The sequence below is a fragment of the Phacochoerus africanus genome, chromosome 5, assembly GCF_016906955.1.
Source record: "Phacochoerus africanus isolate WHEZ1 chromosome 5, ROS_Pafr_v1, whole genome shotgun sequence".
NCBI lineage: Eukaryota > Metazoa > Chordata > Mammalia > Artiodactyla > Suidae > Phacochoerus > Phacochoerus africanus.
In genome coordinates this window covers 37,074,542-37,100,703 of record NC_062548.1, presented here as the reverse complement: position 1 = coordinate 37,100,703, position 26,162 = coordinate 37,074,542, and the positions used below count along the sequence as shown (strand labels likewise).

Below are 26,162 nucleotides of genomic sequence, written 5' to 3'. Positions count from 1 at the left end.
CCCGCCATCGCACATCTGAAGCCGCCAGCATAGGCGTCTGCCCCTCTGGTGGCCCAGCAGCCACTAACCAGTCACAGCGGGTCTGACAGTCCCTTCTCCAGCCAGTTCCTTCGTCCCCAGCCAACCACAGCAGGCACAACAGGATGAAAAGAAGTGCCTCGCCTGGCTGCTTGTCACAGGTGTAGATTCTGGGTGGATAGGTTGTAGACTGTTCAAAGAACAGAACATCGTGTAGCCGAAAGGCGGAGAAGGAAGGTGCTAACACACATGCCTCGGGGTGGCTCACCCGGCGCGAGGATGAGGGAACGAGGCTGGACACCAGCAGCCAGCTTCCCGCGTGAGTCCGTGTGTGTGAAGCAGGAGAACTGCCCAGACGCGTCGATGGTGCTGGCAGTCAGGCTGGGGCTGTCTTTGGGGAGAGGGTGTGAGGGACCTTTTGGGGAGCTGGAAACACGCTGTGTCTGACCCGGATGGTGCTTCCGTGGTGTGTGTATTGGCAGAAGTTCATGGAGCTGGACCCCTACGCTCTGTGAGGTGTGTCTGTAACTGCATAGGTGCGAGGACTTAAAATTCATGTGCATGCACATTTCCCCATGTATCGAGCTGTATCCTGGATTAGTGATGTGTGTGACCTCAGTTCACTTTTGCAGGATACTGAATGTCGCTCCCTGTGCTCTGCAGTAGGTCTTCGTTGTTTGTTTATTTATAGCGATGTGTATCTGTTAATCTGGAGCACCTCGTGTACCCTCCCCACCCCCCATTTCCCCTTGGGTAACCGTAAGTTTGTTTTCTGTCTGGGAGTCTATTTCTGTTTTGCAAATAAGTTCATTTGTATCAATTTTTTTATATTCCAAATATTAGATAATATTTGTCTTTCTCTGTCTTGCTTTACTCAGTATGATAAACTCTAGGCCCATTCATGGTGCTGCAAATGGCATTATTTTCTTCTTTCTTAGGGCTCAGTAATATTCCATCATGTAAATGTACCCCATCTTTCTTTACCCATTCCTCTGTTGGGGGTCACTTAAGTTATGTCCATGTCTTGGCTGTTGTAAATAGTGTTGCTGTGAACATTGGGGCACATGTATCTTTGCAAATTAGAGTTTTTGTCTTTTCCAGATGTACACCCGGGAGTGGCATTGCTGGATCGTTTGGTAACTCCGTTTTTAGTTTTTTGCTAAAAAGTTCCATACCATTCTCCATGATAGCTGCACCAGTTTGCATTCCCACCACCAGTGCAGGAGGGTTGCCTTTTCTTCCATAGGTTATATTTTCACTTGTTTATGGTTTTCCTTGTGGTGCAAAAGTTTACGAGTTTGATCAGGTCCCATTTATTTTTTTCGCCTTGGGAGATTGACCTAAGAAAACGTTGCTATGATTTGTGTCAGAGACTGTTTTGCCTATGTTCTCTTCTAGGAGATTTATGGTGTCAGGTCTTATGTTTAAGTCTTTAAACCATTTTAAGTTCCTTTTTGTGTATGGCGTGGGGGTGTGTTCTAACTTGATTGATTTACATGTGGCTGTCCAGCTTTCCCAGCACTCCTTGCTGAAGAGACTGTCTTTTCTCCATTGTATATTCTTGCCTCCTTTGTTGAAGATTAATTGACCATAGGTGTGTGGGTTTATTTCTGCACTCTATTCTGTTCCATTGATCCATAGGTCTGTTTTTGTGCCAGTACCACAGTGTATTACTGTAGCTCTGTAGCATTGTCTGAAGTCTGGAAGGTTTATGTTTCCAGCTTTGTTCTTCTTCCTCAGGATTCCTTTGGCAATTCTGGGTCTTTGGTGATTCCATGTACATTTTAGGATTATTTGTTTTAGTTCTGTGAAAGATGTCATAGGTGATTTGATAGGGATCATATTAAATTTGTAGATTGCTTTGGAAGTATGGCCATTTTAACAATATTCTTAGAATCTAAGAACATGGAATATCCTTTCATTTCTTTAAATCATCTTCAGTTTCTTTTTGCAGTGTTTTATAGTTCTTAACATAAAAGTCTTTCACCAAGGTCAGGCTTTTTCCCTAGGGTTTTTTTTTTTTTTTGGATGTGATTTTATGTATGTATTTATTGGTGTCTTTTTTTTTTGGCCGCACCCAAGGCATTTGGAGTTTCCCAGGCTAGGGGTCTAATTGGAACTGTAGCCATGGCCTATGCCACAGCCACAGCAACATCAGATCTGAGCTGCATCTGTGACTTACACCACAGCTCATGGCAACGCCAGATCCCTATCCCACTGAGTGAGGCCATAGATTGAACCTGTGTCCTCCTGGATCCTAGTCAGATTTGTTTTTGCTGAGCCACGACGAGAACTCCTATTTACTTATTTTTTAAGGCCACACCTATGGCATATGTAAGTTCCTGGACCAGAGATTGAACCCAAGCCATGCTGTGGAAACACTGGATCCTTTAACCCACTGTGCCAGGCTGGAGGTCGGGGAGAGGGCAAACCCGCACCTCCGCAGTGACCATAGCCGCTGCAGCCAGATTCTTAACCCACTGCACCACGGGAGGAGCTCCTCCGGGCGTGATTTTTTACTTTCTCTTTACGATACTCATTGTTCGTGCAAAGAAAAGTAACAGGTTTCTGTGCCGGCTTTGGCAGCACATACACCGAAATTGGAATGATGCAGAGATGAGCATGGCCCCTGCGCAAGGATGACACACAGATTCGTGACACGTTCCATATTTTAAAAAAAAAAGTAACAGATTTCTGTATGCTAATCTGGTATCTTGCTACCTTGCTGAATTTATCACTTCTAATAGCTTTTTTGTGGAGTCTTTAAGGTTTTCTATATAGGGTACCATGTCATCTGCATATAAGGATGATCTTACCTCTTCCCTTGCAATGTGGATATCTTTTATTTCTTGCCTGACTGCTGTGGCTAAGACTACCAGTGTTTTATTTTTTTATTTTTATTTTTTGCCACACCTATGGCATGCAGAAGCTCCAGGGCCAAGGACCAAACCTGAGCCACAGCAGTGACAACTCCGGATCCTTAACCCACGGAGCCGCCAGGGAACCTCTCTACTACTGTGTTGAATTGAAGTGGTAAGAGTGAGCATCCTTGTCTCCTTCCAGAGTTTAGCAGGAAGGCTTTCAGCTTTTCACCATTGAGTATTATGTTTCCCATGGGTTTGTCATAAATGACTTTTATTATGTTGAGATGCAGTACCTCTGTACTCACTTTGGTGAGAGGGTTTTTGTTTGTTTGCTTGCTTTTGCTTTTTTTTTTTTTTGCCTTTTCTAGGGCCGCTCCTGCGGCATATGGAGGTTCCCAGGCTAGGGGTCCTATCTGAGCTGTAGCCACCAGCCTACACCACAGCCACAGCAACTCAGGATCCGAGCCACATCTGTGACCAACACCACAGTTCACAGCAACGCCAGATCCTTAACCCACAGAGCGAGGCCAGGGATCATACCTGCAACCTCAGGGATCCCAGTTGGGTTTGTTAACTGCTGAGCCACAACAGGAGCGCCTGCTTTTGCTTTTTATGGCCACACTTATGGCATATGGAAGTTCCTTGGCTAGTGGTTGAATCAGAGCTTCAGCTGCTGGCCTACGCCACAGCCACAACAATGCCAGATCCAAGCCGTGTCTGCGACCTACGCCACAGCTCACGGCAACACTGGATCCTTAACTCACTGAGCAAGGCCAGGTATTGAACCTGCATCCTCATGGATACTAGTGATTACTTCGTTAATCCCTGAGCCACGAAGGGAACTCCCAAGAGTTTTTATCGTAAATGGATGCTGAATTTTATCAAATGCTTTTTCTGCCTCTATTGAGATGATCATTTGGTTTTTATCTTTTCTTTTATTGATGTGATGTAATCAAGTTGATTGATAGGCATATGTTGAACCATCCTTGTGCCCCTGGGATGAATCCAGCTTGACAATGGTATGTGATCCTTTTTATGTGTTGTTACATTCAGTTTGCTAAATTTTTTTTTTTTGTCTTTTGTCTTTTGAGGACCGCACCCAAGGCATATGGAGGTTTCCAGGCTAGGGGTATAATAGCTGTTGCTGCCAGCCTGTGACAGAGCCACAACAATGCCAGATCCGAGCCACGTCTGCGACCTACACTGCACCTCACAGCAATGCTGGATCCTTAACCCACCGAGCGAGGCCAGGGATTGAATCCGCAGCCTCATGGTTCCTAGTCAGATTCATTTCTCCTGTGCCACAATGGGAACTCCCAGTTTGCTAATGTTTTGTTGAGGATTTTTGCATCTATGTTCATCAAATACATTGGCCTATAATTTTTTTTTTTGTTTTTGTTAGTGTCTTTGTCTGGTTTTGGTATCAGGGTGATGGTGACTTCATAGCGTGACTTTGGGAATGTTCCCTTCTCTTCATTCTTTTGGAAGAGTTTGAGAAGAAATGGGTATAAGTTCTTCTTTGTGTGTTTGGTAGAATTCCCCAGTGAAGCCATCTGTTCCTGGACTTTTGTTTGCAGGGAGTTTTTTAAATTACAGATTCTATTTCACTTCCAGTGATCAGTCTGTTCAAATGATCTATTTCTTCTTGATTCAGTTTTGGTGGGCTGTATGTTTCTAGAAATTTGTCCCTTACTTCTAGGTTGTCCATTTTTGGGGGGCATACAATCATATTCTCTTACGAGTTTTTGTATTTCTACAGTGTCAACTGTGAATTCTCCTCTTTTGTTTCTCATTTTGTTTATTTGGGCCCTCTTCTTTTCTTTTTTTCTTTTTTTTTTTTTTGTCTTTTTGCCTTTTCTAGGGCTGCTCCCACGTCATATGGAGGTTCTCAGGCTAGGGGTCGAATTGGAGCTGTAGCCGCCGGCCTACGCCAGATCCAAGCCTCATCTGCGACCTACCACAGCTCATGGCAATGCCGGGTCCTTAACCCACCAAACAAGGCCAGGGATCGAACCCACAACCTCATGGTTCCTAGTCGGATTCGTTAACCAGTGCGCCACGATGAGAACTCCTGGGCCCTCTTCTTTTCTTCTTAGTGAGCCTGACCAGAAGTTTGTTGATTTTGTTTATCCTTTCCAAAAATGAGCTCTTAGTTTTATTGATTTTCTCTGTTTTTTAAAATCTCGGTTTTCTTTCTTTCCTCTCTGATCTTTATGATTTCCTTCCTTCTGCCAACTTCAGGTTTTGTTTGTTCTTCTTTTTCTAATTCTTTGAGGTGGTAGGCTGGGTTTTTTTTTGTGATTTTTCTTGTTTTTTGAGAAAGGCCTGTATTACTTTGAACTTCCCCCTTAGGATTGCTTTTGCTGCATCCTGTAGATTTTGCATGGTTGTGTGTAACCTTTTTTTTTTTTTTTTTTGTGGCCACACCTGCGGCGTATGGAAGTTCTCAGGCTAGGGGTCAAATCCAAGCTGCAGCTGCTGGCCTACATTGGATCCGAGCCACGTCTGCGACCTACACCACAGCTCATGGCAACACCAGATCCTAACCCACTGAGCGAGGTCAGGGATCGAACCCATATCCTCATGGATGCTAGTCGGGTCCTTAACCTGCTGAGCCACAACAGACACTCCGTAACTTCATTGTTAAACATATTAAAATTCTAAATCTGGGACCCCATCCCAGATCTGCTGTCTCCTCTCTTGGAGCAGGTCCCAGGATCTCCCTCAGGGAGTGTCATAGTCAAATTTCGAAAATGACAGTTTTGACATCCTACCTGCAGAGCCTGCTCTGAGAACACATTCTGAGGAGCACCCGGCCCTGGGCCCACCCTGCGGCCCCTCTCACGCCCCCTGCTCCCCAATGGCTCTTCATTTGTGTCTGCGATGCTAGCCTTTTCAGTAGTACTTTGCCTTACGTAAGGGACCTTTTTTGGCACCAAATAACTCACTGGTTTGCTTCTAAATCCCCCAAGAACAACAGTCATGCCTGGGGGCCTGGTGGTGGCAGTCAGGAATCACCCATTTACAGTGCAGAGTAGAGCAGCAGCCGTGTGAGCCGTGCTCCCTCGTGCTCCTCACGGGCCTCAGCGCGTTTGGTGCATCAGTGCCTGTAAGGAAGGTCTTGTTATCCCTGTTTTCAGACACGGAAGCTGGGGGTGGGGAGGCTAAGTGGTTCATTCAAGGTCACCCCGCTAGGAGGTGGCAGAGGCAGCATGGACCCAAATCTGCCTTTGAACCCGGGGCCTCTGAAATACGAGTGTGATGGGAAGCCCTGTGGGGCTTCTTAACCCGGAGTTCTGGGCCCAGCCAGGCATCTGAGTCGAGGTCGGGGCTGGGGCCCAAGATCCCACATGTCTGACAAGCTCCCGGTGATGCTGTGCTGCTGGTCCAAGGACCAGACTTTGAGCAGCGAGGACCTGTCTTCACTGGCCAGCACAGCTTGCAGCACTCGTTGGTCCGTTGGCCGGCCCTTTGGCTTCCAAGACACAGCCTTCCGATCTGTGCTTTCCAGCTCCCTTCGCATGGTGGGAAGCTCTCCCCATGCTGGGCCTGTGCTTGTGCAGGGGTGGGGACCTTAGCAGGGGCGGCCCGTCTCCAGTCAGCCCCGATGCCCTCAAGCCAACTTTCGTCTCCCAGTTTTCATCGCTGGCCCGCCTTAGTTAGTGATGGTGTTAACATAGGACAGCAGACCTGGGTTTGGGTTCCCTCTCCGACTCGCTGTCTCAGTGTCCTCTGACACATTAAGTAACCTTATTTTTTTTTAGTTCATCAGCACAGCGGGACAACAAGGCCTACACTGCAGTGTCTTCATGATGATAAATGAGTGTGTAGCACCTGGTGCCGGGCAGGTGGTGGAGATTCAGCCAGAAGTGGCCTTTATGAAATCATGTGGCCTTATAGGGCGAAAAAAACCAGATGGTGCCCTCTGTAGCATTGTCACATTCGAGGGTGACTGTGTGACTTTCGATGGCAAGATGGGGCCATCTTTCATAAGACACAGTGCTGTTCCCCCTCACCGTGGGCGGTTTGTGAAAAGGCCCACATGCCAGCTCTTCTGCCCCCAGCCCTCCACGGGCTCTCTGCTGAACCTTGCCGGTGTGGGAGGGAGGGAGGGGCGGCCCAGGCTTTCCCTGGCATTGCTCTGGAACTTGCTGGTGCTTAGGCCTGGTGGCCGATACCTTTGCAGGTTGAAGGTTAAGCTGCTCCCTCTTAGCTTGATGGGTTCGCGTACAGTCATGTGGTCATCTGCTCGTTCTTGGACTTGCCTCCAGCGTCAAGTAATTAACCTGTTTTCTTTCTTTTTTTCTCCCTCTAGATTATTTGCTCTCTAATAACTATGTAAATTCTATCATTGTCCATAAGTTTGACTTTTCCGATGAAGAGATTATGGCATATTACATATCGTTCCTGAAAACGCTTTCGTTAAAACTCAACAACCACACTGTGCATTTCTTTTACAATGAGGTGAGTGAGTGCCGGTTCCATACAGCTTTGGGGGAAAGCGAGCTGATCAGAGCAGTGCCTCTGTTTGACGGGTGACCTGAGTCTGTTCACAGAGCACCTACGCGTTCCTGTTTCCTGATGTTCACAGTAGTGCTGTTTTTGACCTGGGTGTGCATTAATTTTTTTTTTTTTTTAACAAGTTACCTTCCCTATTTTTGATGTAAAATTCATTTGGTGCTACCTGAGCGCACTATACTCTCGGTGGGGAGACATGCCCAGTAAATAACTCAGGGTTGTGCTTCTTGGTTGGCAAAACAGAAACTCCAGTCAGGCCTAGCTCTGCCACTTCCCTGCTCTGTGACCTCAGAGAGGTACCAGTCCTATGAGCCTCAGTTTCCTTATCTGAGAAATGGGAATGATAGTTTCTACCTCAAAGGCCCTTCCGGGGATTGATTTAAATGAGATCATGTCTTCAAAGCAACTAGCATGTACCTGGCATCCTAAAATTGTAGCCAGTACCATTCCTTGTAACCTCAAATCGCTGGTATTCTTTGAGAAAATTACTAGCACTTTAAATAAATAAGTTGCTGCTGTTCTCACAAGTAAAGGGAACTTGAAGAATCAGGTCTGTTTATCTCACATACCAGAAGGCACAGATGCTGCCTGTCCCAGGGCTGCTTTGTCCCGTGGCTCAACCACTTCGTCAGCGACCCACGCTTTTCCATCTTCCTGCTCTGCTGACCGTTCCATTGGCGTCTGTCCTCAGGCTCAACCCCTCACGGTCTCAGGATGGCTGTAGGAGCTCCAAACGTCACGTACTCACACACCACTTCTGAAAAGCCTGATGAGATAATGTCCCTTCTTGTGTCCCAAAAACTTCTTTCCCAGAAGCCTCTCAGCAGACTTCCCCTCCTGACTTGCTGGTCAGAATTCTATCACATTTCCTCACGGCGTGTCTGAAATTTGGGAGCGGCCTGGCAGGGCAGTCCTGGCTCAGTCTCGCAGGTGGCGCCCGTCATCTGAAGGCCGGCTTAGGGTCGGAGGGTCTGCTCCTAGGAGGCTCCCTCACACGGCTGACCGCGCAGTGCTGGCCGTTGGCAGGAGGCCTTGGTCACCCTGGCCCCTACAGGGGGCTGCTTGAGTATCCACACGACTCGGCAGCTGGCTCCCCGTAAAACAGATGACCCCAGGAAGCCAAGCCGTAACTCCTTTCCCGACCCAGCCTCGGCAGCCACACGCCATGCCTTCCAGTGCTCTTTCGGCGGCGCAGGCCAGCCCTGACCCCGTGTGGGAGGACAGCACGGTGACTCCAGCAGGCGAGCCAGGGTGATGGGCCACCTTGGAGGCAGCTGGCACGCAGCCCTGCGCTGTTAGTGTGGCAGGTGTCTTCTGGTCGGTGGTCACATACACTGCACAGGCTGTGTTGGATGTCACACCACAGTCCCGCTGAGTTTGGGCAAAATCTGCCCAGCTCTGTCCATGTGCTGTGGCGGCAGCAGCCTGCACCTTGATTCCTTGTCTAGGTTGGTAGTGGGCAGAGCTGGCCTCTAAGGGCAGAAAGACAGGCTGTCGACCACAAAGTGAGGGGCAGTTTGAAAGGTCAACGATGTGTGGCCCAGTGCCTGGCACACAGTAGGTGCTTATTAATCCTGTCCAGAGACCAGAGGGGTGCTGCCCACCTTTTCCCCGAGGCTCCCCTGGGTGGAAGAAGCCCATCTGCAAAGTTCAGACCAGGGAGAGGGCCAGCTTCTCCCTCCATGTAGATGTAGCCGGACTTCTGTGCACCCAGCAGCGGGGAGATGGGGCCAGCATGCTTCTGGAAGAACATCCAGCTGATCACCAGAGGAGTGGGAGGAGCTCGATGGTTGAGGCGCCTTGGTTTCCTTTTCTGCAGGCCAGTGCTCACTCGTTATGTGCACACCTGCTTCCAATGCTCTAAGTGGCTTTGCCCTCGTCAGACAGGTGTCTCCTCTCTGGAAGTTGCCCCTTCCCTCTTCCCCTGCCCTTCCTGCTCGGGGTGCCCTCCAGTCTTGCCCAGAGCCGCGTGGAAAACTGGCCAGCAGGGGGCAGCAGAGCACACCACCGTGAGCTTTCCCCTTGGGGCTCCATTGGTGGAGGTCCCGGGTTCTAAACTGTTTTAATCTGTTCTGATGACCTCTTTTTAATGGTGGAAGATACCCGAGACCCTCCTCCTGCATGACAGTGTTTACAATTTTAGTATTTCAAATAGAGAAATATATGGTAGCTAACAGTCTCTGAAGGTAGTAAAACTTTGTGTTGCATTTTATTCATTGCAGTGGCATCTATTAATAATAACTAGCGTTGCTGCCAACAGTTCGTTAATGTCATTTAATCCTAGCAATCATGAAGTGGGAATTATTATCCTCATTTTATAGATGAAGAAATAGAGGCTTAGAGGCATTCATCGGACAGCTAGGAAGTGGTCAGACAGACCGTGAACCCGGGCCTGGCGCTGTCTGGACCCATTTCTGTTTCTTCCATGGTCTCCCCTTCCCATCCCTTCCCATATACCCCACTGGGAATGAACCACTGGCTTGAGCCCTTCTGGTTTTGTTTGTTTGTTTTGTGTTTTACTGAGGCCTCTGATAAAATTCACCACGCTGAAGTGGGGCAGGCCTGACTCGTGTCTATAACTGATTTTCGGTACTTCTTGCGTTTTAGCACACTAATGACTTCGCCCTGTACACAGAAGCCATCAAATTTTTCAATCACCCTGAAAGCATGGTTAGAATTGCTGTAAGAACCATAACTTTAAATGTCTACAAAGGTAAGTTTCCGCGTGCGTGCGTGCCTCGGCTTCCTAACTTGACAGCGGTGCTTGCTCTCATGGGTCCCTACCAACTGTTCTCTCGGGGTAACAGGAAGCTTGCTTATTATAGCAGAGGTTGCATGCCTTACAAAAAGTTCTCCTGGCCGAACGTTCAGCTACCCTCTTGCATGAATACTGCCTTCTCTGCGCACACTTAGTTCTGTGCGTGAAAGTCTCCATGCTGATACGTGCAAGTCATAGTACCCTAAGAGCAGCCACATGATAATTAGAGAAAGCAAAGCTGTCTTTGAATTGTGAGATTGAAATATTTGCCCCTTGGCCTCTAAAATATACTTCAGTACAGCCAGGGGCTGTGTGATCTTTAAATAATGTGTGAAAGCATTTCACATCCCAAACAGCAGGGGGCAGTCTTGTATTCTCAACCGGCTGCAAAACCCAACAACAAATTCCTCCTTTCTTCCAAGAAACACTTAGTGCCTGAATGGAATCATTGCTTCCAGGAGAAAGCCCTTCCGGGCCCCCTGCCCGCCCCAGCGCAAAAGCTGGCTGGAATTGCCCTCCAAGGCGACGGCCTTTCTGCCCAGCACTGGGGTTCTTTCCCATGTAGTCACCACATTGGAGCTGGGACCCCATTTTCTCAGGGACCAGATGCTTTGACTTTTGAGGGTTAACGAGGTGATTACTTGAGACGCCCCCTAATTGGGAGGGGGCGGGAACTCCTCCTCGGGAACTCACTCCAGCCTAGTTCTGGGATTGGGATTGCCTTAAATTGGAGAGCCTTTCTAAGAGCCTCGAGGGGTCGCAAACTCAGGGCCTGAGGGCCGAATCCAGCTCTCAGACAGGTTTTACGCGGCTTAGATATTTTTTGAAAGAAGATGGAGTTGTCAGTATTTAAAACTTGGGAGGTCTCAGATGACTGCCTTGAAGGTGTAGATGTGGCTCTCCAGGGCCACAGGGCAGTGCTGAGCTGGCGCCAGAAGCAGCTGCTGCCTTTGGGGTGGAGGCCCATGCTCCCCACTGTACCCGCCTGGCCTGCCAGTGTCTCACCGAGTCCCTGGCCAGCCCATGGCTTCTGCGTTTGCGACCTGGTCTGAGCCCCAGTCCCGACACTGCCGCCACCACCACCACCGCCGCCGCCTGCTCTCTGTCCTCTAAGCCATGTCTCTCCTGCCCCAGCCCTCTTCCCCTGAGCAGCTGCCTCCCCTCCCAGCTCCTAACCCTGTTAACTGTTGTCTGTTTTTTGCCTTTCCTTCAATGACGATTCCCGTGTTCCTTATTCCAGTGTCATGTAAGTTAATAACTTCTGGTTTTCCGCTTTCTTAACTTGTCCTTACATGAAAATACAGGAAGCTTGCTTGAGAATGGAGTGGTTTCCATTGCAGACTATTTAAATGTACTGCTGCTAAGTGGGCTATCTACTGCACTGTTAACGTTTAGCCCAATTAATGTTATCAGTTATAAAAATAGCATGAAACTGCCTCGCTGAGTATAGTTTTCTGAATAAGGTAACCATTTTTAAGTACTTCCAGGAAAGACAGAAAGAGTCAGATTATAGTCAAAGGCTTTTTTCATTGTGGTTTTGTTTTGTTGTTGTTTTTTTAATCTCCCCCAAGTTATTTTTAGTAGCTTGACTTTCTTGTCTTTCTTCTTTTGTGCCTTTTCTCAGTGGATAACCAGGCCATGCTGCACTATATCAGAGACAAGACCGCCGTCCCTTACTTTTCCAATCTGGTCTGGTTCATTGGGAGCCACGTGATCGAACTCGATAACTGTGTACAGACAGATGAGGAGTAAGTGACCCCCCGGGGGGCCTATTAGGTGACAGGGTGCCTGGGGGAAAATGCCTTTGTCATTCATGAAAAAAATACACACACACACACACACACACACACAAAAGAACAAAACTTACCCTTACATGTAGGTGGAATATGGACTTCCACACTCTGGAAGGTTCCACATATTGTCTGATGGCATTTGTATGAAATGCCCAGAATAGGCAAATTCATAGAAGCAGCAGATGAGTGTTTTCCTAGGGCTTGGGGCGGGGGAAATGGAAGGTGACTACCTGTGACTGTAGGGTTTTTTTTTTTGAGGGGAGGGGATAAAAATGTTCTAAAATTGGCTGTGATGGTGGATACTTCTGTGAATACACTAAAAACATTGAATTGTATACTTAGGGTGCAGTTTTGGTATGGAAAGTATCTCAATAAATCTGATTTTAAAAAAAGATCACAAAAAAAAAAAAGAAAAAGAAAAGGAGTTCCTGTCATGGTGTAGTGGTTAACGAATCCGACTAGGAACCATGAGGTTGCGGGTTCGGTCCCTGCCCTTGCTCAGTGGGTTGAGGATCTGGTGTTGCCGTGAGCTGTGGGGTAGGTTGCAGACACGTCTCGGATCCCGAGTTGCTGTGGCTCTGGCGTAGGCCGGTGGCTACAGCTCCGATTGGGCCCCTAGCCTGGGAACCTCCATATGACGCGGGAGTGGCCCAAGAAATAGCAAAAAGACAAAAAAAAAAAAAAAAGGTTAAGATGGTGATGAATAATTCCAGAGCAGGATTTCTCCAATTTCATGCTCTTGATCTAGATAATTCTAACTGGGTAATTCTTTGTGGGGGCGGGGGGGGGGGGGGGCTGTCCTGTGCGTTGTAGGGTGTTCAGCATCTCTGGCCTCCACCCACTAGATGCCAGCGGCACCCCCTTTCCAGTCGTGATGACCGAAAAATGTCTCCAGACATTGCCACATGTTTCCCTTAAGGAAAGACTGAGTCTGTTAAGAAGCGCTGCCCCAGAGTGACAGCTTTGTAAGATCTGGTGAGAGGTGCACCTCGGTGAGGACGATAAAGAGACAGCAAAGAGGGCTCCCAGAGGTGGAGAGAGAGGAAACACTAGCTCCCGTATTGGGAAGGAAAGAAGGCTGGGTGGATGGCACATCTGACCAGGCATTTGGGAAAACAAGGACCCAGAGAGGTATGAATGGTCATGGGTATGAAACATAATGAAACACTTAACTCCAGAAAGAACAAAGAGTTATACGAGGAAGGAAATGCACTCCTGTTCCTCCCTGTGGCTCTGCAGTGAATGGTTATGTCAACACCAGTTGCTGATTGACTACTGGGTGGGGGCTGGGGGAGGGGATACAAAAAGTTCTGTCCTAACAGGAGGTCACTGTGTACTTTATAAAATGGCTCAATTGCAGAATAGAGGTCCTTGTAGATTTTATAGAAGAACGGAGGGAACTATCCACAGAAACAGTTAAAAAAGTTAAAAACTGCTTCTTCTGGGAATTGTCTTATGGCTCAGCAGGTTCGATCCCTGGCCCTGGAACTTCCACAGGTTGTAGGCATGGCCAAAAACAAAACAAAACAAAAACCCCTGCTTCCTCTCGAGAGAGGATAGGGGTCAGGGAGGCCGGGCCACGAGCTGCTCTATTTTATGATCAGCTTATCAATACTGTTTGATTTTTAAATCCTTCTGCATATATTACTTACTTTTTAGGGCTGTACCTGTGGCACATGGAAGGTCCCAGGCTAGGAGTTGAATTGGAGCTGCAGCTGCCGGCCTATACCACAACCACAGCCATGCCAGAACTGAGCTGCATCTGCAGCCTACACTGCAGCTTGTGGCAACCCTAGATCCTTAACCCACTGAGTGAGGCCAGGGATCGAACCTGCATCCTCCTGGATACTAGTCAGATTCTTAACCTGCTGAGCCATGACGGGAACTCCTGCTTAGGTATTTTTTAAACTAAAAGTTTAAAAAGTGAAGTGCATCAAGTATCCTGCTAAAGGAGAGTGAACACAGTATCTTAAGTTGGGAGGAGGTTGCAAACATTGTGTATAAATATTCTAGGTCTCGTGGGGTGTGGGTTCCTCAGGACTCATTATACTGTTAGGCTTCACAACACGTATTTGCTATAAATATTTACTATCTTATGAAAGTATGGTGAGGAATAATTGTCCAGAATTAGGTAAAAGAAGCAAAATTGATCCTATCCTTTTTTTTTTTTTTTAAAACACAACGATTAGGCAGATATGTAACACCCTCTTTTATCTTTTATTGTATTTTATTTTGCCTTTTCTAGGGCCGCTTCCTAAGGCATATGGAGGTTCCCAGGCTAGGGGTCCAATTGGAGCTGTAGCCACCGACCTACACCACAGCCACAGCAACTCAGAATCCGAGCCGCATCTGCGACCTACACCACAGCTCATGGCAACGCCGGATCCTTAACCCGCTGAGCAAGGCCAGGGATCGAACCCACAACCTCATGGTTCCTAGTCGGATTTGTTAACCACTGCGCCACGACGGGAACTCCCTGTAACACCCTCTTTTAGATGTGACTATAGGGAGACCCGAAATGTGGAGAACAGACATAGGGTCACAGATGTTACGTTAGTGGTGGCGCTATAGGAAATTTGATTTCGTTTTGCTATTATTTTCTTCTTTAGTTTTCTGTCTTCTAACATGACCATCTATGTCTTGAGTAGCAACCGTTGTGCAAACAACAGGTCTTCTAGCTAGATTGCTCTGTGCAGCAGATGGTGCTTTGGGGGAGGTGACCGTGTCCCTCGGGCTCTTTTAGGGCTTCGTCATTGGCGAGCGTGAGACTGATCTGCTTGGGGGGCCTGACCCCGTGCCTGTTGGTTCACTGGAGGGAGCAGGGCCTCCTGGGGGATGGGGTGGGATGGCCTGTCCCTGTTCGAGGTACACCCCCGCCCTCCCACAACCCCGGTGGGTCTGCCTCTCTCCAGAAGTCCTCTGGAGCATTTTTTTTTTGTCTTTTTGCCTTTTCTAGGGCCACTCCCACAGCATATGGAAGTTCCGAGGCTAGGGGTCGAATCGAAGCTATAGCCGCCGGCCTACGCCACAGCTACAGCAATGTGGGATCCGAGCTGCATCTGTGACCTACACCACAGCTCATGGCAATGCCAGATCCTTAACCCACTGAGCGAGGCCAGGGGTTGAACCTGCAACTTCATGGTTCCTCTTCGGATTTGTTAACCACTGTGCCACAACGGGAACTCCTGGAGCATTTTAAATAGTGAGGATTTATTTTTCCTTGAATGCTGCTTATCTTAGGAGCCAAGGGATCTTACTGCTTGACCTGGTGGCTGCTCTTATTTGAAATGGCTCTCTAAGGGTTTCCCTGGGTTTTGCTCTGTTTACCCATTTTGTCTTGGGCTGTGGTGGTGCTGGTGGGGTGAGTTGTACCGAGGCCCCCAGAAGATGGGGGAACCCTCTGAGTCCCCTAAAATCGATTGTAGTGGACCTGTCCTTTTCCTCCTTAATGCACCAGGAGGGCCTGGCTAGGTGTCTCTCGAGACTGGCCCACGTATTTGTGTGTGAACTGAGGGCCCCCGGGACCTAGTCTCATGCTCTTGGTTATGGGCTCTGAGCTTTGGCTCCCGGGCTGAGGTGGGCTCTCTCTCGGCAGGCACCGGAATCGGGGGAAGCTGAGTGACCTGGTGGCCGAGCACCTGGACCACCTGCACTATCTCAACGACATCCTGATCATCAACTGCGAGTTCCTCAACGATGTGCTCACGGACCACCTGCTCAACAGGCTCTTCCTGCCCCTCTACGTGTACTCGCTGGAGAACCAGGACAAGGTGGGCAGGTGGGCGGGGCAGGCGGAGAGCCCTCGCGCTGAGGAGGGCTGGCCTTCGAAGGGACCAGGGCTTTGCCTTTCCTTTCCTTGCCTCTCATTTCCCCAGATGGGTGGAGGGAGAGGGCGGGAGGCAGAGAAAGAGAGAGAGAGACAGTGAGTGCGTGTGCGTGGACTGTGAATGAATGAGAAAAGACTACTGAAATCAGAAGGAAACAGGAAACCTCTACAGTTTTAGGGTTTTGGTTTCCGTGAGTCCTCCTGTTGAGGTATTCTCATCCCTGGTGGCGGAGTTTCTTGTGTCGCCACCAGAGTATATTGCCTTGGAGAAGATGCAGCCACCGAACTCGCCCAGGATGGACAGGCACCTAGGAGAAGGGCCCGGGGCAGGGACGGTGCCCAGTCGGCTCACGGGGAGAGGGCTGTGGAAGTGCTTGTCCTTGGGTGCCCTCCCTCCACTCAGGGCCTCGGGCTCCATGTGTCTGGACTGGGCCAAGGATCTGCATGTTCAACCCACCCCACCAGGCGAGTTTGAGCTGGTGGCTCATGGTCCCCTCTGTGAGAAATGCCACTTCAGGGAGGGAGACCCTCCGCCAGCACCTCCCCGGGTTCAGGGGCAGAACCAGCTGGTCACTGCCAGGGCCTCGTCCTGTTACACGCGACCCACGGGGGGTAGAGCTTTCTTTGTGGAGGTGGCATGTGGGGATTCCTGTTGAAATCAGCGAGAAAAGAAAGTTGTAACCCTCGCGCGATCTCCCCAAGGCAGCTCTGGAGACAGAGGGAGAGTGTGGGGACAGGAGCTTTCAGACCTGAGTTCACACAGTCTCTTCCCTCTCCCCGCTCTGCCACCGGCAAAAGGCGGTCACCTCCCCGGAGCAAACAGTGTCCTGAAGGTCCTCGCGGGGCTGGCGCGAGGTGGAGCTCGTGACACCCGTACAGACGAGGGGCCTCTTGAGACCGGGGGCCCCCTGAGACCAGGGGCCCCAGCCTCTCCCACCCCCGGCTTCCTGAGGGTGGGCCTGGGGCCTCTCCCGCCAGCGCTGGGGCCAAGCTGGGGGAAATTAACCCTCTGGGTAATCTAGGACCTGGTTCTTCTCTGGACCACGGTCCAGCATCTAGTCCGTGACTGAGGGTGTAGGCTTTCTCAGGTGGAAGCAGAGCGGCCTCATGGATGGCGTTGGATGGTATTAGGTTGCGAGTCTCCTTTGCAGGGCGGACTTTGCCACCAGAGAAGAAGAGCGGGGGTCTTGGAGGAAGGGGGGGAGGTGCTGGGCGTCGCTCCTTCAGACGCATGGCTTCTGTACCCTCCGTGTGTGACCAAGCCCTCTCTCTGTCTCTTCCCCACCCATCACCAGGGAGGAGAACGGCCAAAAATCAGCCTGCCCGTTTCCCTGTACCTTCTGTCACAGGTATGTTTGCCCGATCGCCCGTGTCCCAACCACATGGGGACGTGGGGTCTGGGGTGGGGGGCTGCTGCCTCGCGGAAACTTCCCAGGCCACTTTGCCCTGTCTTCTCTCTCCGTGTCCCCACCTTGAAATAAAATAACAAGACAGGGAAAAGGGGGTCCATTTTCCAGACACTGCTAGAGGCGCTTTGTATTTTTTCGTAGTCGTACTTGGAAGTGTGAAGAGAAGTGAACAATAAATCAAGCCTGGCACATATGTACTTGGTTTTTATGTGGGGACTGAGGTTTCTGAAACCGCCAAGGAGCGTTCTGAACACACTGGAAACGTCGCCCGCGCGGGTCCTGTTTTCGGCCATTTTGACCGAAACCCCGAACCGCAGGCCCCCACGTGTAAGCGCACAGCAACCGTGCCTTCACAAACTTCCATCCACGAGGCCGCTCTTCAAAGCTTTTATGGTGGTTTTAGTTCCGAGGTTACCTTCTGGAAGGTATCTTATAGCAGCCTCAGTCCCCAGATGTGTGTCTTGAGCCAATTTGTCTGCCTCCCCCTCTTAAACAAGTGTGTTTCCTTCTCGTAATTATGTAATATTTACAAGAAGGGAAAAACTCCATGGTGACCCAGTTACATAACTTTAAAAATATTTTTATTACAAGCAGTCCAGACTCTCAGGCCATCTCATTAGACTGTCAAGTAGTCAGACATTTGACCCGAGTTCTGTTCCCACTTCTGCTGTGGCCTGGGTATTTATTGGCTTTGCTGAGCGAATGGCCTTCTCACTTGGTCTGTGGGCCATTTCGAGTCCGAGGAGGGCTGTCTCCCATTGCCCTGAGAAGAGAGATGCCAACCCAGCCTCCTTCTGGCGGCCAGCCAACTGGGACCGCTGCGTGGCCGCTTCCCCATCACCCGGGTCTTGTCCCTGAGGCTCTGTTTGCTCGGGGCTGTGCGCTGGGGCCGACTCTCTGAATGCCCCTCTGTGCGCCCACCTCCGTGCAGAGCCCAGCCCCTCCTGGCAGCTGTTTCCGCCGCCTCCTTACGGATCCACTGGCCTCTCCTGCCTGGGATTCTGGAGTCTGGCAGGACGCGCGCAGGCCAGATGCTCAGCTGCAGGAACCCCGGGGCAAACAGCCGCCCTCAGGACCCTTCAGCTGCTGAAGCACCCCGCGGAGCCAGCCCCACTTTTTCTCTGAGAACCCCCTTTTCCTGCTTTCCTAGTGAGGGACCTAGGCACTAGTTTCGGTCTCTCACAGAAGCGCTGTCTCTGGCGTCCCAATCCACGTAGTGGAGCTTTGCTCCCCACCCTGCGTTTCCCTGTGACTTTATCAGCCAGTTGCCTGAGGATGTAAAAACCTCAAATCAGTTCTAAATCCTGGTGCTTAAGCTCTACATCAGAACATCCTCAGAAGTTATTTTATAAGCATCGCTACTAAACCAGGAAAATTTACATTGATGACGTTAACTCAGTGTGAGGGACGCTCTCCAACTAACACTGAACCTCTTGTGACACAAACAGGATGGCCCAGTCTTTTTTGTCCTTTTATTTTTTTGGGGGGGGTCCTTTTTAGGGCTGCACCCGAGGCATATGGAGGTTCCCAGGTTAGGGGTCGAATTGGAGCTGTAGCCACCAGCCTACACCACAGCCACAGCCACACGGGATCTGAGCCACGTCTGCAACCTACACCACAGCTCACAGCAACGCCGGATCCTTAACCCACTGAGCGAGGCCAGGGATCGAACCTGTGTCCTCATGGATACTCGTTTGGGTTGGTCACTGCTGAGGCACCATGGGAACTCCTGGCCCAGCTCTTTTGAGTCTGGCCCACACACGCTTCCACATACCTTGTGACTGTCGGCCCCACCACTCCCAGCCTTCCCCGTCCATAGCGCAGGAATGGCACCATGCATGTCCACCCTGGCCTCTGTCGGGTGGGCTTAGTAGATAGATGCCCACTGAGTGTTTGTGGACTGAATTCCTTTGTCATCAGTATGATCACTGTTGCTTGAAGGCCCGCCCTGGGCCTGGGCTAACCCGCTCGATTGTACTGTACAGTCTATGATTGGCAGTGAGTGTCTCCCCCATGTTTTAAAAACACCGTGCTGTTTTTTTTGGTAGGTCCCACATTTGGTTTTTCTGCCTGTACCTTTAATTGAATTGTATTTATTTTTGGCACAATGTGTTCATTCTGCTCCAACAGTACAAAACGGCATGAGGGAAAATCGCCCTCTTACCCCTGGCCCCAGGCCCCCGGTCCCACTCCCAGAGGCAGCCAGTGTTTTAGTTTCTGCCTTTCCCTTTTTTTTTTTTTTTTTGGTTTACAATATTTTAAAAATATTCAGTCTCCCAATTTCTATCCCCAAAGACAGTTATCATTGTCCTTTCAGAGACGTTCTCTGCCAGGGGTTTTCAACTAGTGGTGATGTCACCCCGCCTCCCAGGGACACTGGCTAGTACCTGAAGACGATTCTGCTTGTCATGACGCGGGGAGGGGGTGCAGCTGGTATCCAGGGGGTAGAGGCCATAAATGCTGCCAAATATCCCACAATACACAGGACAGCCCCCCCCAAAGAATTATTCCCGACAATAGCGCTGAGGATGGGGAGCCCTGTTCCCCATGTACATGAGCAAATACAGACGTGTGCATACCCCATTGATGTACCAGCGGTCAACACATCCCATGTTGTGCTGCGGGACCCGTGTGGCCTTCACATTTTAAAGCAGGCCAGCAGGGGTGTCCGAGCCAGCTTTGCGAGGCAGTTTCGGTACCCAGAATTCTCAAGCCATTCCTCTGAACCTCAGGCAACAGGCCGGGGCAGCCAGGCCATCTCAGCAGCCGGCCCTTCTGATGCTGCTTCCTGGCCCAGCGTGGTCTGTCTCTTTGGCTCCTGCGGCTTCTCCTCCCCACAGTTCCCACCCCTGCCCGTGCTGCCCTGGAGTCCCGGTGTGCTGAAGCCCACCGCACAGGTCAGAGCTCGTTCCAGAGATGGCATCTCTGAGCAGCGAACCTCTGCCAAGTCCTTGATTGGAACCAGGCTCGCCGGCCCCTTCTTCCGAGTAACTGAAATATTGGGCCCGTGCCTCCAAGTCTTATCGTAATCGGATTTGACGCTAAAATGCCTTTGGAGAGGAAGGAGTGCGGGTTTGGCGCTCCTTTCCCACGTCGCCCCACTTCAGGCGGCTTTGGCTGCAGCCAGCCATGAGGGACGGTCTCACGTTAATGCACTTCCCTCTGCCGCCGAGCAGCCAGCCAAATAGTCTGAATGGAGGGGGCCCAGCTGTTGAAGGAGAAAAGTATAATTGGTTTCCCCTAAATGTGACCCGTTCTTTGGATTCGGCATCCCTGGGATTGCTGCTTCATTGAGGAGAAGGAGGAGCCGAGGGCCCGCACACTTTAATGCACTTCCCTTTTTTCCCCTCGCCAGGTCTTCCTAATTATACACCACGCACCCCTGGTGAACTCGTTAGCTGAAGTCATCCTGAATGGCGATCTGTCTGAGACGTACGCTAAGCCCGAACAGGATGTTCAGAGAAGCTGTGTAAGTCATTAGTGTGGGGACCGTCTCAGGACCCCGATAAGAAGCCATTGCTCATGGGGTTAATGTGTGTCTCTCTAAAACCAGAAACCAACATTCTGCTTGTATAGCACCGATGAAGCATAAACCCGTCCAGGATTCAGGGAGCCTAATCGGAGCGTTGACGTGCGTACCCAGAAAGATCTGGGGTCGACCACGAGGAGGGGATCTGACTGGTGGCATGTTATTGGACATGGCATTGCACCGTTCTGGGTCTCAGTTTGTGTTTCTGTGAGACACCGTTACTGGGTCAGAATGAGAGAATATTTTGTCGGAGGCACCTGCATCTGAAGAGGTGGGATGGGGAACAGCTGTGAATAACACAGACCCCATGAGGTGGCAGTGGGGAGCAGTGGGGACTGTGGCACATTTGAGAGTGTACGTGTCCTTTGTGAGCAGCTGCTGTTCTGCACGAATATGGATGCGGTACTGCCAGGCCTTCTCATGTTTCTAGAGAAGCTGGGAAGCTGCATTTGGAGGCAAATACCCCCTAAGTTTGAAGGTATCACCCAGCCATGGCCCAAACAAAGATTGTCTGTGCTTTGTGCGTATTCGTGCGTTTCGTGCTCTCCTAAAGGGAACTCCCGATGATGAGGGTGGCAACCTCTTCCGAGGCTTTCCCACCTTGGCCCTGTGTGCCTTGCCTGCCTTCCTGCCTCCCACCCTAACCACACATACTGAGCTCCCAGCTACCTCGGTACCTGCCCAGCTTGCCATCCCCCCCGCCCCCGGGCCTGTGCCCTTACCGTACACACCACTTGGGAGGCCTCTCTCCTGGTTCCCTCCCATTAAAGGCTCTACCTGCTCTGAGCAGTTTATGGCAGATGTCTTGTCTGTCATTGGATCGTCTCACCCTAGGCTCTTAAGTGCAGGTCCGAGGTGAGCGGTATGTAGCCAAAGACTGCTTCTTGAGGCCTCTGGCCCTGCAGCCCGGTTCTCAGGCAGATGACACACAGCCTGGGCTTGCCCTTGGGCAGCGACTCTGTTGTCACATCTTGAGCGTGTGGGTGGAGCATGAAGGGCCAGAACGCCTGGCACATAAGAGGCCCTGGCCCTTCTGGTTTTTCTGGTGTACGATGTCCTGGATGGGCCACTTGGCTCTTTAAGGGAACATTGGTGCCTCTGAAAAGGTTTCCAGAAACCTGTGCTGTTAGGGGTGGCATTAGTTCAGCTGAATTGAATGAGGCCTTTTCATGGCCCCTGTCTGGCCTATCTCTTCTTTGATTCATCCAGGAAGTATTTACTAAGGCCTTTCTCTGCATCAGGCATGGTGCTAGTTCTGGGGACATATAAAATCCTAAATCACCCTGGTAACACCAGAGCCCCACAGTCCAGCAGGAGAGACAGATGTTGATAAAACTTTCAAAGCAATGTTCTGTCTCAAGTCCTGTAAGTGCTCCAAAGGGAAGGAGCCATGTTGGTGACAGGGTTTAACCTGGAGGTGACAGTTGATGACTTTGAACAGGGAAAGCTCCCCTCGTGTCCGTGTTGTGACACCATACGGGCTGGAGAATGTGGAGCCGGCTTAGGGTTGATGCAGCTGGAGATATTTCTTTTCTTTTTCATTTTGTTTTTTGGGTTTTTGTTGTTGTTGTTGTTGTTGTTTTGTTTGGCCTTTTTAGGGCTGTACCCACAGCATATGGAGGTTCCCAGGCTAGGGATCAAATTGGAGCTGCAGCCACCAGCCTACGCCACAGCCACACCAGGTCTGAGCCATGTCTGCGACATATACCAGAGCCCACAGCAACGCTGGATCCTTAACCCACTGAGGGAGGCCAGGGATTGAGCACATGTCCTCATGGATACTAGTCGGGTTCATTACCACTGAGCCATGATGGGAACTCCTGGAGGTATTCTTTGTAACTTCCTTTCTTTTTTTTGGCTGCATCCATGGCATGTGGAAGTTCCTGGGCCAGGGATCGAATCTGGCCCAGCACGGCAGTGGCACTGCTAGATCCTTAAAGTTGGCTGAGCCACAGGGAACTCCAGCAACTAACTTTCTTTCTTTCTTTCTTTTTTTTTTTTTTTCTTGCTATTTTAGGGCCACATCCACAGCACATGAAGGTTTCCAGGCTAGGGGGTAGATGTGAAGCTACAGCTGCCGGCTTGAGCCACAGCCACAGCAACATGGGATCCTTAACCCACTGAGTGAGGCCAGGGATCGAACCTGCATCCTCATGGATCTTAGTCGGGTTCATTAACTGCTGAGCCATGAAGGGAGCTCCCAGCAACTTTCTTAAACTTGCTTTTGCTGCATGAATGCAAGTAACAGAACACTGAGTCAGCAGAATCGGCAGAGCCTCCAGACAAGGCTGCCGAGGGACCAGCCAGCCAGCGGGTCGCCCTGGGCCAGATGTTTCACCCCATTTAGAAAACAGCACGTCTGAGTCCTTCTCAGGAGGGCTGCGGCGAGGATGAGGAGAACATATGGTAAAACTACTGGTCCAGTCTTTGACAGGGTGCAGTCTGGCCCTTGGAGCCCTTTGGTCTTAACAGTGTTTGAAAGAAGATTTTATGAATCACCTGCTTTCAAATTTGGGAAATTTCACGTAGAAGTCCAGCGGGCAGGATGGTCTTGAAAAGTCTGGTGCTGGTGTGCACATGTTCCTGCGGGAAGCTTCTCAGAGGCCGCCCCCATCAGATGTGGCACGTGTCTGCCGTCATATTTGCTGCCTGCTGCTAATTCACACTGCATTTACGTTAGTAATGGGTCAGAACGTAGTGGGTCCGTTCGGACTTCGTTTTGTCGCATGATTTCCAGACCCCAAGACAGCTGCCAAAGCGTCATCGCAGAATGCCTGGCTCTGAGGCCCTCACTTAGACTTGATGTTCTAACAGATGAACCCAGAGGTTGTTGGAGTGCTTGGGTTTGCAGGTGTTTTCATGGAAGTTGATGGTGCACAGTTGCGGAAAACAGCGATCCTATACCTTTCCCCTAGCTTTCCCTAGGGGTGACAGCTGGCAAACCACGTGTACAGTGTCATAAGCAGGATACTGACATGATACATGGCTTTGCAGTTAGGGCCAAAGCAAATTGCAGGAAACTACTGGCCAGCTGTCAGCTTAGCAGGCCCGCTTTAGTTGAACCCTCTAACCAGAGGGATTGGCTCCGATCTGTTCTGGTTCCCGACGGCCTCCTCTTGGGATGAGCTCCTGCCTTCATCGCGATGGACATGTAACTGCTCGTGTGGTGAACACCTGAACTGGAAGTGAGATTCTTTTAAGTGTGGAAGGAATTGCCAGCCCAAATGAAAGTGTCAGCTCTCTACCTCTGGTCAGCGCCTTTCCCCGGGTGTGACATCGAAGTTTGTTGCATACCGATGACTGCAGCTGAAATTGGGGAAGAGTTTCTCTCATTTGTGACTTGTTTGACAGTAGTCCCGGTAAGAGTTACCTGCCTTCCCTCTGAGCAAGAACAGTCTCCTATTGTTTCCTGCCAAACTCGGATGTGGTTTGATCATACTTGTTTTAAGTCTCTTGGTCTTTTTTAACCTACTTTCTCCTTCCCGTAATTTGTAGATAAGTTACTGGTATTGCTTCATGTTACCAGCAGACCTTTCACAAAACCAAACCAAAATTGAAGAGAGAGCAGCAGAGGGGAGAGCAGAGTTATTTGAAAAGTCTGTAATTTAGGGTTAAATTGAAAACCCATCAGCATGGTTAGGTGAATGTCTAATTGAAATTCATCTGTGCATTCACATCATATGGTCCCTGCTAAGGGCTACTCCTCGCTGCAGTCCTCCTGCAGAGCAGATAGTGTTTCTTGTCGGGGGAAGTAGAGTAACAGAGCACTCATTCTGAAACTGCTCATGTCTCATTATTTTTGCAAAATGAGCACATAGATTAGATTATGGGGTCTGCATCATTACCTGTAGGCACTTGTTTTTGAAGGGACCTTTTCATCCTGGGTTTCTGTGGAATTGCTTCCTTCATTTTTGCCTTCATTCATTTATTCCCTGAGCAGAGATGTGCTGGTGCCCAGGAAAGACACCCCTCTGCCCTCACTGGGCTTCCTATCCCTGACGAGGGCAGGGGCCGTGTCTTGGTGACGCCTGCATCACCTGTGCTGTCACGGGGCTGGCTGAAGATGCCCGGGGGCACATGGCAGGCCTGAGTGACTCAGTGGGCAAACTGGCGGCAGAGTCACAAGGGCTCTTGTGATGTTCTTCGAGACTCTCAGAATAGAAATAGCCTCAGAACCTGTCCCTCACACGCCATCTTCTCTTTGCTCGGGAGTAGAGCGGGGGAGGAGTTGGGGGGGGTCGCTTTTGGTTCCACATTTCGCCTTAAGACGCAGTCTGGGGGAGGGGGCTCTGGAGCCAGGCCGCCAGGGCTCCTCAGATCCTGGCTCCTCATCTTACTCAGTGTGCACAGGGCAAGTTGGTTCCCCTCTCCAGGCCTTGGTGTCCTCACCTCCCCAATTAGAATTACAGCCAGGGGTGTGCGGAGAGGAGTGAATGCAGCCTAAAGTGCTCATTCCCAGGCCTAGTGCACATCGAGGCCTGCACGTCAGGTGTTAGCTTTGTAATACTCTTGGCTTCTGAGGCTTGGGAACAACCCTGCAGCCCTACTTGGGCCCTCTCTTCTTGGGGTGATGAACATAGAGGCGCACGTGCGCCCCGAAGGGAGCCGCCTTGTGACCAGACACAGGGCACAGAGGGCCAAGTATTAGTGGTGACAACGACGATGGCAACAGTTGTCACATTGCCGTGCAGCGTCAGCAGGCCGAGCCTTGGTGCAGTCCGGGCCTTCCGACTCAGCTGGATCCCATCTCTGGAAAGTGCAAGTACTTAGCCAGCTTATGTGCCTGCGCGCCGTGGGTGGCTGGCTCTGAATTCCAACTGGGGGCTGAGAATTCCGGGCCAGAATAGGCTTGTTTGTCCCAAAAGGAAGACGGCTGCCTCCCTCTGTGGGCACCAGTTCAGCCAGTTGGGCTGGCCTCCAGGGGGATCCGAAAGGGCGAGTGCACCTGAAATGTCAGCCACCAGCTCTCACATGACATCTGTCCTTCCCGGGAGCTGGACCCTCTGCTGGCAGAAGGCTCCGCTGGGACGTGGCATGTGGAGCCGGCAGCTGGGAAGGTAGCAGCCCGCCTTCTCTGACCTGTGTGTTTACAGAAGCAGAGCGTGAATCATGGGCTCGCGGCCCCTGATGGCCACTGCACGACTGTCTTTCCAGGCCAGGCTTGAATCAGAGGCAGTTTCCTGAGAACGGAATGCATCAGACAGAATAGCCCCCTTGCAGCCGGGCTTAGAGCCCCCCATGCCCACCATCTCTCAGTGGCCCCGACCTTGCTCATGACCCCAGGGTAGTCAGTGCTGGTTCTTTCTGAAGCAGATACATGCTTCCTCCTGAAAGTGGTGATCGGCTGGCTTCTGGGAGAGGTTGACTGTAAACACTGAAGGGGAAAATAGACTTTTGTAAATCAGTGGCCTTTGCTAGCACAGTCGAGAACATTCCCACAAAGAATT

General features: G+C 50.5%; 1 protein-coding gene and 1 non-coding gene across 8 annotated transcripts in view; both read left to right on the top strand.

The window, feature by feature from the left end:
- CLEC16A (C-type lectin domain containing 16A) overlaps positions 1-26,162 on the top strand; it is a 221,225-nt gene that overhangs the window by 21,569 nt on the left and 173,494 nt on the right. For 5 of the 7 annotated variants that reach the window (XM_047780498.1, XM_047780495.1, XM_047780500.1 and 2 more), the window contains exons 4-10: positions 7,198-7,346; positions 10,008-10,113; positions 11,399-11,404; positions 11,783-11,906; positions 15,547-15,721; positions 17,073-17,126; positions 20,542-20,655. In XM_047780498.1, coding sequence (XP_047636454.1) covers positions 7,198-7,346; positions 10,008-10,113; positions 11,399-11,404; positions 11,783-11,906; positions 15,547-15,721; positions 17,073-17,126; positions 20,542-20,655 — 728 coding nt within the window. The remainder of the gene's footprint in view (positions 1-7,197; positions 7,347-10,007; positions 10,114-11,398; positions 11,405-11,782; positions 11,907-15,546; positions 15,722-17,072; positions 17,127-20,541; positions 20,656-26,162) is intronic. The other 2 variants (XM_047780499.1, XM_047780497.1) reach the window with 1 other exon arrangement.
- Positions 2,589-2,692, top strand: LOC125128511 (U6 spliceosomal RNA). Its single transcript, XR_007135224.1, has one exon. It is a non-coding gene; the product is annotated as a U6 spliceosomal RNA (small nuclear RNA).